The 14,440-nt window shown below is 42.7% G+C and overlaps 1 protein-coding gene across 1 annotated transcript in view; it reads right to left on the bottom strand.

The window, feature by feature from the left end:
• Positions 1–597: 597 nt before the first annotated feature.
• Positions 598–14,440, bottom strand: part of LOC124286036 (inositol polyphosphate 5-phosphatase K-like) — a 29,988-nt gene continuing 16,145 nt past the window's right edge. Inside the window, 8 exon segments of the mRNA XM_046722353.1 lie at positions 598–926; positions 1,078–1,263; positions 4,753–4,884; positions 5,965–6,127; positions 6,555–6,664; positions 9,106–9,217; positions 9,496–9,563; positions 9,721–9,828. Of these exon segments, the coding sequence (XP_046578309.1) occupies positions 915–926; positions 1,078–1,263; positions 4,753–4,884; positions 5,965–6,127; positions 6,555–6,664; positions 9,106–9,217; positions 9,496–9,563; positions 9,721–9,828 (891 nt within the window). The 3' untranslated portion in view covers positions 598–914.

Genomic DNA, 14,440 nt, shown 5'->3' on the forward strand with positions numbered 1-14,440 from the left:
GAAAACTTGGAGATTTGAGCCACATTCTCGTCTGAGTGAGGTAATGCGTTAGTCACATTCTCAACTGACAAATGGAGGAACGGTATCTGTGTATGACTATGATTAAACAACTGATGGAATTGGAAGTTGTGGAGGAAAGTCAAGTTTCTGTAAGTAAAATAATGTCATTTTCATCTTAATGTGTACATCCAGAAGGATTGTATGGTATACATCTGTACATAATTAATGGGATATAACCAGGTACAAATGCCTCATTAACTAGGGGGAATGTGTCCTGGCTGACCAAAGTGTTCAAAGGTTCTTGTTCTGATGTCTATCTCCCCTCTAGCAGTGTAGGAAAGATGTAGAAAATCTAGCCTGTCCACAGGACTGGCAGGTCAAATTTTTACCAGTCCTGCCAAAATCTAGCCTGTCCTCCAAATATAAATAAAACACCTTCGGCAGTAAATATTCAAAAAGGTTATAATCATTATATATATGTCATTGGTTTGCTAAAATTGACCCGACATGAGGACGGACTAGATATTTTTTTAACCCGTCCTCCACAAAATTCACCCGTCTCGGACGTTGGGACGGGCTATCTTTCCTACACTGCCTCTAGGTCAGATTTTATTAGGACTCAGCTTACAAGATATGATGAGGCCTTGTTAAGCTTCTCTGACTAACTACTCATACTGAAGATTTCAATACTCAAAGATTAAATAACTTCAGCACATTGGTAATATAAGCTACAATGTCACTATGCTGAAAAATATATTAACTTATCACAGTCTGGTGATTATGCACAGGTCATGTGACTACTACAAGTCACATGACTGTCAGCACCAATCAGAAGGAATCTTGTCCTGCCAGATTTTGGATATGTTGAGCTGAGTTGACCAGGGTTATCAACATAATGGCTTGAGATGCAGCACTTAGGGGCAAATCTGCAAACAGTCAATATTAAGATCTGTCAAAATTCCTTAAAATAACTAATATAATAAAGATTTTCTCTGCTGTCATCTTGTAAATACATTCAGAAGTCCTCATTAATTGCATGTGTATTAATTAATGAAACGAAAGGGTTGTTCAACTCACCATGAACTCATTAGTAATGCCCTGTAGGGAGTAGTTCTTGGTCAGGTAGCACAGAACATAATGGCCAGCAGCCACACGCACTTGACTGGCAGGGAACTCCATCATCACCCCACGGTCGCCATGTTCCTCTGCCCCACCTTCAGCGTAGATGTAGCTCACATACTCATTGAAGCTCCGGAAGTCTGCCTGGAACCCCACAAACAACACATATTTAACACCTTCCATAACACCACGCACTTGACACCTTGTTAACACCAAGTGTATTAACCCTTCTGAAGATCAAGTGCTTAACACCTTCATGTCACAAGTGCTTAACACCTTCATGTCACAAGACCTTAACACCTTCATGTCACAAGTGCTTAACACCTTCATGTCACAAGACCTTAACACCTTCATGTCACCAAGTGCTTAACACCTTCATGTCACAAGAGCTTCACACCTTCATGTCACAAGAGCTTCACACCTTCATGTCACAAGACCTTAACACCTTCATGTCACAAGAGCTTAACACCTTAGCGTCACCAAGTGCTTAACACCTTTATGTCACCAAGTGCTTAACACCTTCATGTCACAAGAGCTTCACACCTTCATGTCGCCAAGTGCTTAACACCTTCATGTCACAAAAGTTTCACACCTTCATGTCACAAGAGCTTAACACCTTCATGTCACCAAGTGCTTAACACCTTCATGTCACAAATGCTTAACACCTTCATGTCACTAGAGCTTAACACCTTCATGTCACCAAATGCTTAACACCTTCATGTCACAAGAGCTTAACACCTTCATATCACAAGTGTTTAACACCTTCATTTCACCAAGTGCTTAACACCTTCATGTCACAAGAGCTTAACACCTTAATGTCACCAAGTGCTTAACACCTTCATGTCACAAGTGCTTAACACTTTCATGTCACAAGTGCTTAACACCTTCATGTCACAATTGCTTAACACCTTCATGTCACAAGAGCTTAACACCTTCATGTCACAAGAGCTTAACACCTTAGCGTCACCAAGTGCTTAACACCTTCATGTCACAAGAGCTTAACACCTTCATGTCACAAGAGCTTAACACCTTCATATCACCAAGTGCTTAACACCTTCATGTCACAAGAGCTTAACACCTTCATGTCACAAGAGCTTAACACCTTCATATCACAAGAGCTTAACACCTTCATGTCACCAAGTGCTAAACTTCAGGTCACAAGAGCATAACACCTTCATGTCACAAGAGCTTAACACCTTCATGTCACCAAGTGCTTAACACCTTCATGTCACAAGAGCTTAACACCTTCATGTCACAAGAGCTTAACACCTTCATGTCATCAAGTGCTAAACTTCAGGTCACAAGAGCTTAACACATTCATGTCACAAATGCTTAACCCTTACATGTCACAAGTGCTTAACACCATGTCACAAGACCTTATAACCTTCATGTCACACTGCTAAATACCTTCTTGTCACAAGTGCTTGACACCTACATGTCACCAAGATCTTAACACCATGTCACAAGAGTTTAACACCATCTTGTCACCATTTACAATTTAAAATTATGGATAATTATGTCTTAATCGCGAAAACAGTTTCTGTAAATCTCAGTTTCGGCCATTATGCATATTTCGCTGGAACCCATGTGACCTTTCCACTCGTGATGTCAAATGTGCCTGGAGTCCGCCATATTGCCAAAGACCAAGCGCTACAGTAGTACAAATCGTGTTGTTTCTGTCGTTTTTGTAAATGGTACGATGGTGTATTCTGTTGCCTGGGGATGCACGGAATCATCGAACAATGGAAAGCCACCATTTCTTCCGTTTTTCAAGTAAAGAGACAGACTTAGGCAGGAGAAATGCTCCGATCATTCCGAGTCGGACGCATATGAAAGATACAAGCACACATGAGACATACAAATCCCAAAGCTAGTCTGAAGAAGGAAGAATTACCCACAAGATTCATTTCTACTCCATCATTCCCTGTTACAGCTTACTGTCAGTGGTATTTTTAACATAAATTAAATCAAGTACGATTGCCAGTCGAATTGCCCCCGCTGGAAATTGCCCCATCAAATTTGGTCAAATTGCCCTGAAGTTTTGGTCAAATTGCCCCAGGGGGGTAGTTAAAATGCCCCAATTTATTTAAAATGATTAAATATAGGTCAAATAGTATTCTTGTTAAATGATATGGTACATTTTAAAATTTATTTTGAACTCAAGCGGTGCCTCCTTTTCGCTTGATTCTTCTTCTTCATCTTCACAAGATTGTCTTGCAAGATGTAACATCGGATCGTATTGATACGGTCTAACATCGGTTTCAGAAATGACATCAGGAACACCTTTTACTGCTTCAGAATCCATGGACACTGTTAAGTGGCGAGGTAATGCAGCCATCAGCAACAGGCACATATTATGTCATGTCATGTGATACCCCTGTGCTCATTAACTGTCAGGTGTTTCCATAAAAGGCGTAAATACGAGTACGTTTTTTGTGGTTTTATTGCTACTTTACAAACTTTTTGTTCAAATTTAATCACGGAAGGGGACTTTTAGAATATCCTTTACAATATATCAACAGTTTTGTTTGCGTTCAGATTCTCCTTTAATTTATCTTGTCACCATGTGCTTGACAGGTACCAAACACCACACACTTAACATTTGTTAACAACTCCCTGATACCAAGAGTTTAATACCTCCATTACATCAAGTGCTCAACAGTTCACTTACACCAGCATAGTTAAGGGTATCAATGGCTAAGATATTTGGGGAAGTCTACTACAACAATAGATAAGGGTTTTATTCACTAAGATATTCAAGGATGATCATGACAAAGTTAAGTAAGGATGCCAACAGGCAAGGTGAGGTGACATGGGCTCCATCACATTCAAGATCACTTCACTAGGCCAGACATGGGCACATACATGCAAGCTGATGGAGCATGTCTGATAGAGCTGGTTTACACTATACCCGAGCCTGATAGAGCTGGTTTACACTATACCCAAGTCTGATAGAGCTGGTTTACACTATACCCAAGTCTGATAGAGCTGGTTTACACTATACCCAAGTCTGATAGAGCTGGTTTACACTATACCCAAGTCTGATAGAGCTGGTTTACACTATACCCAAGTCTGATAGAGCTGGTTTTACACTATATCCAAGTCTGATAGAGCTGGTTTACACTATACCCAAGTCTGATAGAGCTGGTTTTACACTATACCCAAGTCTGATAGAGCTGGTTTACACTATATCCAAGTTTGATAGAGCTGGTTTACACTATATCCAAGTCTGAAGAGCTGGTTTTACACTATACCCAAGTCTGATAGAGCTGGTTTTACACTATACCCAAGTCTGATAGAGTTGGTTTTACACTATATCCAAGTCTGATAGAGCTGGTTTTACACTATATCCAAGTCTGATAGAGCTGGTTTTAAACTATACCCAAGTCTGATAGAGCTGTTTTTACACTATACCCAAGTCTGATAGAGCTGGTTTTACACTATACCCAACACTGTCCCCAGGCAGAAGCCTAGCACGCATACCCTACTTGACCCATCACACAGATACTGAGCCACTGGCACGGTAAGATAAAGAACACGTACCATCTCTTAACATCTATGACATGATACTACCAGACCTCAGAACTGTGTTCAGCCATGAGAGTTTACGTAGTTGACAAGACTCCAACCAACCTTGTACAGGCCGATCCAGTCTGTGGAGAAGGACTTGGCCTTCATGGTGTAGGTCAGAGTGCTGGCCTGGGACATGTACCACTTGAGGATCATATGGAACTTCACAGGGGACGGAGGCGGCTTGCCAAAAACCTGGAAGTAGAGATCATGGAAATACTGAGCATTTCCAGTATATCAGACAATGATGTGACCTACTGTATATCATCCAATGATGTGGCCTACTGTATATCAGTCAATGATGTGACCTACTGTATATACATCAGCGATGTGACCTACTGTATATCAGTCAATGATGTGACCTACTGTATATACATCAGCGATGTGACCTATTGTATATCCATCAGGGATGTGACCTATTGTATATCAGTCAATGATGTGACCTACTGTATATATATCAGCGATGTGACCTATTGTATATCCATCAGTAGTGTGATCTACCTGTATGTCCACCTGTGATGTGACCTACCTGTATGTCCACTTGTGATGTGACCTACCTGTATGTCCACTTGTGATGTCACCTACCTGTACATCCATCAGCGATGTGACCTACTGTATATCAGTCAATGATGTGACCTACCTGTATGTCAACATATGATGTCACCTACCTGTATGTCCACATATGATGTCACCTACCTGTATGTCCACATATGATGTCACCTACCTGTATGTCCACATATGATGTCACCTACCTGTATGTCCACATATGATGTCACCTACCTGTATGTCCACATATGATGTCACCTACCTGTATGTCCACATATGATGTCACCTACCTGTATGTCAACATATGATGTCACCTACCTGTATGTCCACATGATGTCACCTACCTGTATGTCACCTACCCACATGTCCACATAATGTCACCTACCTGTATGTCCACATATGATGTCACCTACCTGTATGTCCACATATGATGTCACCTACCTGTATGTCAACATATGATGTCACCTACCTGTATGTCCACATATGTCACCTACCTGTATGTCCACATATAATGTCACCTACCTGTATGTCCACATATGATGTCACCTACCTGTATGTCCACATATAATGTCACCTACCTGTATGTCCACATATGATGTCACCTACCTGTATTCACCTACCTGTTTGTCCACATATGATGTCACCTACCTGTATGTCCACATATGTCACCTACCTGTATGTCCACATATAATGTCACCTACCTGTATGTCCACATATGATGTGACCTACCTGTATGTCCACCTGAGATGTGACAGGCTTGTGGTCACTGATCCTGTACTTAGGGTGACTCCTATAGTCCAGCTGCTTGACATCAAGGCTGACAGTTCCATAACTCTCATGGTAGGAGTGCCACAGGATGCGGTCACACCAGGCTGGGACACGCTTCTTCTTACTGGTCGTACAACAGACATGAATACCCACATATAAGTGTCCACAGAGAGACAGAGAGAGAGTGAAGGAATAGGACAGAATGTCAGCTATATCCTGTTTACCCCATGCCCACAACATATGCACAACATGAGGCCACGGTGAAAAGTCAGTGAATTCTATAGTTTATTCCATGCAGTAACCTTGACAAGGCCTGGATACAAAAAATGTCATCTTGCCATACCTGTGATGACAATACTATCAAGCCAGGGCCAATATAAACCAGAGCCTCCTTCCACAAAGCAGAAAGGTGATCGTAAGTCACTAAGGTAACCTTAGTGCAATGTTAAAGAATGGGGGTTAAGGTTAACCTTAGTAAAGGTTGCTTCGTGAAAGGAGCCCCAGGCCACTAACAACACAACTATCAGCGAAGGAACATTTGGCTGCTTCACCTCGTGTCATACGTGTCGGTCCCCTTGTCAAACTTGTAGGTGGGGGGAAATGTAATCCTGCCTTCTTGAAAGTCTTCATAGATCAGTCCCTCTTCCTTACACTGTTTTAGCTAAAAGGAAAGCAGTTATAATCAGGTGAGGTGAGGTGGGTTTAACATCGTGCTTGAGAATATTTCGCTCATATGACAATGTAAATGCATGTGTATGTGTATGTGCGGCTGCTTGTACTAGCCCAGACTTAAGCTGGTTTTATAGTGCTAGCCCACTGAGATACCACGCCTCAGTGAAGCATGAATACCCACTCAGACACATTATACTGACTCCGAGCTGACCAGTCCTTGTTGTACCCATTAATGCTGAGCGCCAGGCAGGGACCAACAAGTACCATATTTTAACGTCTTTTGGTCTGACTTGGTCGGGGATCGAACCCGCGACCTTCCGCTCTCCGGGGGTTGCTCTAACCACTACACCACGGAGGCGGTCAGTTATAATCAGACAACCATAAGTTCGATATATCAAACCTCAACACAACAGCTTTTGACTGCAGGAACACAACTGAAATTGGCGTTTTAAAACAAGGTCATATTTTTTTTCGATTTCCTTTTTACAAATTTATTGTTAAAATTGTGAAAGAAAGAACCAAAATATAATAAACAACACATTATGTATTTATCTTTACTTTACATAATGTTGACACACATACAGTTCTCGGTAGTCTGTTCTATGCACATAACAAGTGTGTATTTAACAGAATAATTAATATTATATGGGGGGTGTCAATGTTTCACTTTCACAGGGTGGGATGATCTAAACATCATTTGACTTGTTAGTAACTAATATATTTTGCCTGTAAAATATTGTGAGTAGTCTTCCTGTTGTCTCATGTGCATTTCAATGTATGTTATACATTTTCTATATTCAAATAAACTTCTGCTTTAGACACTAGTTCAGTACATTTGTTTCTAGTTCAGCAGATAATACACTGACGTGCAAAAGAAACTTTCTCTTACCAAACTTGACATATTTTTGACATAATAGGAAAATAATCAGGTGCGTGTTTACCTGTCGGCACCGTATAAAACAGCAGTTTGTATTTTGAGAACGAGTCCGACCAAACGCACCTAAAGTCAACTTTTGTAAGGAGATTTGCCAAAATTACGTGTTGAGCAATAAAGGCAAAAACCACGTGTGGAAAGGGTATAAAACCATTGCATGCGACAGGTGGGCATGTGACATTACAGAAAACCACAAAAAAAATGCCATGTTTAAGTTCAGCAGAAAGAGAGGGCTACAGGAATGCTACAGTTGCTCCGTAGTTACTGTCAGGAACCTTCGCCAATGCTTCAATCAGACTGGTCAGACATCAGACGGGCCACGAACAGGCAGACCCTGGATAACAACAGCAGCGGAGGACCGACATCTGAGAACGTTGCATTTGTGGAACTGCTTCCTGACGGTGATGGCATCTTCGGTAACGGCACTCGGTCACCCCGTGAATCGGTGGACAGTAACAAGAAGACTTCGTGCCCATGGTATCAGATGTTATTGACCATACCTAGGTACGCTGGTAACGGATAGACATCGCGAATTGAGACTACATGTATGCTAGGCCAGACAGGTCAGACGTTGGCAGCTACATGACTGGCGTAGGGTACTGTTTTCTGACGAAAGCAGATTCTATCTATTGAGGCCTGATGGCACAGTTAGAGTGTACAGGAGGAGAGGTGAAAGAACAGCTCGTTGTTGTGTACAGGAGTTGGAGCCGTATGGTGGCGCTAGCGTCATGGTCTTGGGTGGCATATGCGGTGACCAGAGGACGGACCTTGTTGTCGTCAACGGTAATCTGACTGCACAACGGTATATCAATGAGGTGCTGAGGCCCAAGGTCCTGCCATTTATACAGCAACAGCCACAGGGAGTCGTATTCCAACACGACAATGTTCACCCACACGTTGTTAGGATTGTACAGAACTTTCTGAACGCCAACAATGTCAAGGTTTTGCCATGGCCAGCTCGTTCCCCTGACTTGTCACCTATCGAACATTTGTGGGATCAACTCAATAGACAGATTCGGGGAACACTGAATCCTCCAATTACAAGACAGGAGCTGGCACAAGCCCTCGTCGAAGAATGGAGGCATATCCCTGCTGACGTCATCAGACGCTTGACCACTTCAGTCAGATATGTTAATTCATGCATCCAGGCCAGGGGTGGACATACTCGTTATTAGAGACTTCACTTTTCACATTCATTCGGTTTCCAGTGTTGTTATCGTTAGGGAAATCTCGTATTTTCACCCCATGTGTACATTTTCATGTGTTATGGCAGAATATTTTGTTTTGATTTCAAAGTTTTCTGTTTAACACGTGTGTAAATGATTTGTTAAAAGAGTAAACCATTTACTTTTCACTTCGTTGTTGTTGCTTTTGAATATAATCAATTTCAAAGAAGAGAAAGTTTCCTTTGCATGTCAGTTTAGTTCAGATGTTACCACTTAAATCCACTGACAATACTGTCAAATGACAGGTTCAGGCTTGTTAACTTGAGCTACCTGGTCATATGTGAGCAGTTTTGTTAGATTTCCTTTCTCAATGTGACGTATGGCTTCTTCGTAGGTTAAATCTTCAAGGCGGAAATTGAGGTCTCCCATCCAGAAAACATAGCTACAAGAAAAGAAACATGGTAAAGACAGGGAACAGTACTTCAGCGACATCATGGTGTGGCAGCCTAATGGGGACAGAGAGTGAAACAAGCTGCAGAAGGTAACAACTTGAGTAAATCCACAAGTACTGATATGATTCGGACTAAGAATCCTGATCAAGGCAAATCTGGGATGTGAGCACTTGGATCAGCAGATCCTTGCCAGACTAAGAGGCAGAACTGAGGCACTTGAACAGGCATGAAACACTGGGTCAGCAGGATGCTGAAACACATCACTTACTCATGGTCTAGAATGTTGTCCACATCTTCATCCTTGAACTTCTGATTATCCAGGATGCTGTCAAAGTCCTGGAAGGCAGCAGCAAAAACTCAGCTCTAATACTCACTAAACAGACAGTGTGTACTCAATAGATTACGGTATAATGGTAAAGATTATCATTTGAGATTTAACATTTGAAGTCTATTCTGTGAACGGTCATTTGTTTGTGTTGTCATGGTAACTCACAATAATTCTCTCCTGAATTTTTTCCCTGTGAGCAGCAAGATGGCAATTAACAATGATGAGATTCATCCCGAACAGGTCCAGCCGCACGCTGGCACCTCCCTTGTTGCCCTGAAACATTGTAATGTCAACATATGATAATAATGTACAGGTTTACAATGTAAATGTGTGTTGGTATGGTTTCATCATAGTAAGTATAAGAAAGGGTTCCACTTTTTGATATGTAACCATGCTCTGGAGAATTACTTGGCTGTGATGTGGCTTTCCATGGTGCTCATGCCAGACTTTATTGTTAACATACTGTTATCACAGTGCTAAATCAGGATTGAATACTGCTGACTTCAGTCATCAGAAGATGATGGCCCCCGCATATTTGAAAGAACAAATTATCTGACAGTTACTTAAAGTCCAGCTCGATATTTTTTTAGACTAAGTCCAAATCGTTTCCATGGAAATCATAAACAAGAGTCATCAGAAGATGACATATCCCCCCTGCCCCCACATCTTTGAAAGAACAAATCATCTGACAGTTACTTAAAGTCCAGCTTGATTTTAGACTAAGTGCAAATCGTTTCCATGGAAATCATGAAAAAAATAAATGACAAAAATCTGCAAATAGCAAAAGGCACCACTTCAAGGTCTGCCTCACATATCTGCCAAGTTTTGCTGAAAGATATTTAGAAGGTTTCCAGTTGTGCTCCGGAAACGAAACCTACCCCGCCCTTTTGAGACTAAGTCCGAATCGTTTCCATGGAAACCGAGAAAAATAAAAATGACAAAAATCTCTAAATAGCAAAAGGCACCACTTTGGGATCTGCCTCATATATCTGAAAAATATCGAACGGTCTTTGAGTTATGCTCCGGAAACAAAATGATTACGGACGGACGGACGGACGGACAGACGGACGAGGCGACGACTATATCCCACTGCATTACATGCCGGTGGGATAAAAATAAAAACAAGGAGACAAAGTCATCAATATCCCCCGCAATGGCAAAATACTCTTCATGATTATGTCTACGAGTAATGATTATGTCAAATATTTAGCTGTGTATATAGAAAAATTGGAAGGAGAGTATTGAAAGGTTTTTACAGTTCAGGGCCTCGTTCCTCAAAGCGATTGCAGCGCTACGACAGTCATAAGTCTATGTTAAAGTATGGGAGTTATGATCATCTTAGCGATACGATCGTTGTGAGGAACGGGGCCCTGCTCCAGAAAGGAGCACTATCACCAATTTCAGTCTATGTCAAACTTCTTGCCATGTAAATGCCAAAAATGTTTTATTCAGAATTCCAAAACTACCAAAAGGCACCAGTACACCACCAGACCAATCTATGTGCCAAGTTTGGAGAAGAAATAGTGAACGGTTTTAGAGTTCTGCTCCGGAAAAGAGCACTACCACCAATTTCAGTCTAAGTCAAACTTGTTGCCATGGAAACGCCAAAAATATTTTATTATCCAAAACTCAGAATTCCAGAAATCTACCAAGTTTGGAGAAGAAATAGTGAAAGAGTTCACCAGCACTACCACCACAAGTCTAAGTCAAACATGGACAAAAATTCTTTATTCAATCCAAAACTACCAAAAGGTGTACACAACCAGACCAATCTATTGCCAAGGAGAAGAAATAGTTAACGGTTTTAGAGTTCAGCTCCGGAAAAGAGCACTACCACCAATTTCAGGCTACGTCAAACTTGTTGCCATGGAAATGCCAAAAATATTTTATTCAGAATTCCAAAACAACCAAAAGGCACCAGTACACCACCAGATCTATCTATGTGCCAAGTTTGGTGAAGAAATAGCGAATGGTTTTAGAGTTCTGCTCCGGAAAAGAGCACTACCACTAATTTCATTCTAAGTTGAACTTGTTGCCATGGAAACGCCAAACATGTTTTATTCAGAATTCCAAAACTACCAAAAGGCACCAGTACATCACCAGATCTATCTATGTGCCAAGTTTGGTGAAGAAATATTGAACGGTTTTAGAGTTCTGCTCCGGAAAACACAAATGTGCACGGCCGGCCGGCCGGAGTCCATTTTAAAACGCGTTGAGGGGGATAATGACAAAAATTTATACAAACCTGTAGAGGTTATGAATTCTTTGAAGAAAGTCCTCCTTGGGGGACATATAAGCATTAAAATGTCAATTTTAAATCCTACGACAGTTGTAACTATATTTTTCAATAAAATATTTACAAAACAAAAAACTCGTTTTGTCTAGTGAGACCACCCCTACAGGGCCCCACCGGACCCCCTACAGCCAAGAGCAGGTAACTCTCGCTGTCTACCTCGTATCTCACTTTTCATGCTGAACGTATCAGACAGAATGAGGGGAGGCGGGTGGCTGTACCCCAAGGAGGACTTTCTTCAAAGAATTCATAACCTCTACAGGTTTGTATAATTCTTTTTCAGAAGAAGTCCTCCTTGGGGTAGGGGCCGTGGGGTAGCCTAATGGTTAAAGTGTTGGCTCGTCACGCCGAAGACCCGGGTTCGAATCCCCACATGGGCACAATGCGTGAAGCCCATTTCTGGTGTCCCCCGCCGTGATGTTGCTGGAATATTGCTAAAAGCGGCGTAAAACCAAACTCAGTCAGTCAGTCAGTCAGTCCTTGGGGTACATATAAGCATAAGACAGACTCCCAAAGATATTTGTGAAGGGAATGTCTGGCAACAACTAAACCCGTGGTGGAGTGAAATCTACAACCGATACGGAAATAGAAAAAAACACACTTACCGAGCCACCTGACCGCTGATGTCAATCAGACAGGGGCATGGCTAGGGCAGGAAAGAGAGAGCCCAAGCTTATACGTCAGTTGGCTCAAATCAATTATGACATAAAACCCCACCCCCAACCATTACAATGGAAAGGAATGTATGGGGACATGCCGAAACAACTCCCAACCTTAATATAGCCCCAGCCAGAGATGTGTGGCAAGAGGTATAGGGAAGGGAAAGCGTAAAAAACGCTTAAAAGCCAATAACCCAGGAGTCGAGCTAATAAGTACTGCAAACTAATGCTCAAATGCACCTCTCCTGTTTGGAAGAGGGCTTGCCGGGACCTCGATAAAACCCAGAGAATTTATTAGCCTTGCTAAAGACTTAATGAGGACATCGAACGAGTACAAACGCCATGCATTGTACGAGTGAAAAGCAGGATAAAACACCCCCACCAAATGCTCTCGGTGTGAAGAAGGGTAAGTGTAAACCACCATCACCCAATGTGCTGATTAACACAGACTCCCAAATACCGAAGTCTTGGGAAGAGGGAAAAAACTGTTAGCGTACACAAATCCCCTGAATAGCGAAAAGCGTAGCCGAACATGTGTTGGCTCACTATTACACTAACCTGGTCATGTGACATGTGGCTCGAAAAGAGGCATACCAAACAGTGACCCGTGGGGGGTTCGTACCCAATTCCATCGCAAGACGGGTTAATAGCATATGACTGGTTATATTGTTCAAAACCGGCCCCGCCCTCTCTTGCCTTTAGGTGAAGAGGACGTAAGGGACACCCAAACCCGACCCAACCCTAAAGGATAGTAAGGCTAATACGATGTAGTGATATGAAATATATCGACATTGAACACAGAACCGATACCAATGACCAGTTACTAACTTGGTCAGGGTGGCAGGACACTCTCCACTGGAGAGAACCAAAAGACCGAACCGTGCACGATCCTTAGAATGCGTGTCAAGTCGGTAATGGCGAATGAAGGCGTTCTGCCGGCTCCAAAGAGCGACAGAACCGATCTCTTCATTGAGCAGTGCCGCTGTGTATTGTCAACAAAGCGGCATCTGCCCTACCCAGTCTCCCTTCAACCCTGAGGTAAACCTTAGCATTGTAACCGAACAATTACGGAAACAAGCCAATGAGATAAAGTCCGCTTGCTAGCAGACTCTCCAGTCTTCCCGCCACCAAACAGAACACATGGGTACCCGTACGGATCCCTTTCATTCGTTCATTATACTCACTCCAACGGGTGAGAAATCGAAAGATCGGTCCCCGGTGTGGAAGGCTGGGTAAGGGGTGGAAGTTCCATATGAGCAGTCACGTGGAAAGCAATATCGAACTGAGAGTGGTAGGTATCCGGGAGGCGAATACGGACATGATCAGTATAAAATACTGTCAGTGTGGGATCAGTGGGTATCGCATGGATGTACCCAACCCTTTTACCAGAGCTCACCACCACAAGTAACGCCGTCTTCCACGTCAACAAGTGAAGTGAGAGAGACAATATACTTGAAAAGTCAGGGCCAGACAGCCAATTGAGAATAATTGGCAATTTCAAGGTGGGCTGCGTCACCGCCAAGGCGGTTGAACCCTGTTCATGCCAGCGAGAAGTGCTGTACGAGAGGGTGCTGCCTAGGCAGAGCACCATCGAACGAGGTGTGAAACGTGGAAATAGCCATGGAGTACCCGGGAATGGTGGAGGGCATAAGCCTCTCAACCAAAACGAGGTTATAGTAACTCCAATATCCGAACACAATCCGCAGAATAGGGATTCTGAAATCCCCTTATCTGCACGCCAGTGCGCCTCACCGATCAACACACTGAACGGGTGTCGAATTCCGCCTCGAAGCCAGAATTGTGTCTGCAACAGCTGCAGGAATTCTGCGTGTCTGGGGGTTAGACCCGACAGAGGCCAAGCCACCCAGAGAATCCAAGGATTCGGACCGAAAAGGCCATTCGAATCCCGGCATGCGGGATCGAACACCAACCT

Source organism: Haliotis rubra, unplaced genomic scaffold, assembly GCF_003918875.1.
Source record: "Haliotis rubra isolate DU_JTF1 unplaced genomic scaffold, ASM391887v1 Scf373, whole genome shotgun sequence".
Taxonomy (NCBI): domain Eukaryota; kingdom Metazoa; phylum Mollusca; class Gastropoda; order Lepetellida; family Haliotidae; genus Haliotis; species Haliotis rubra.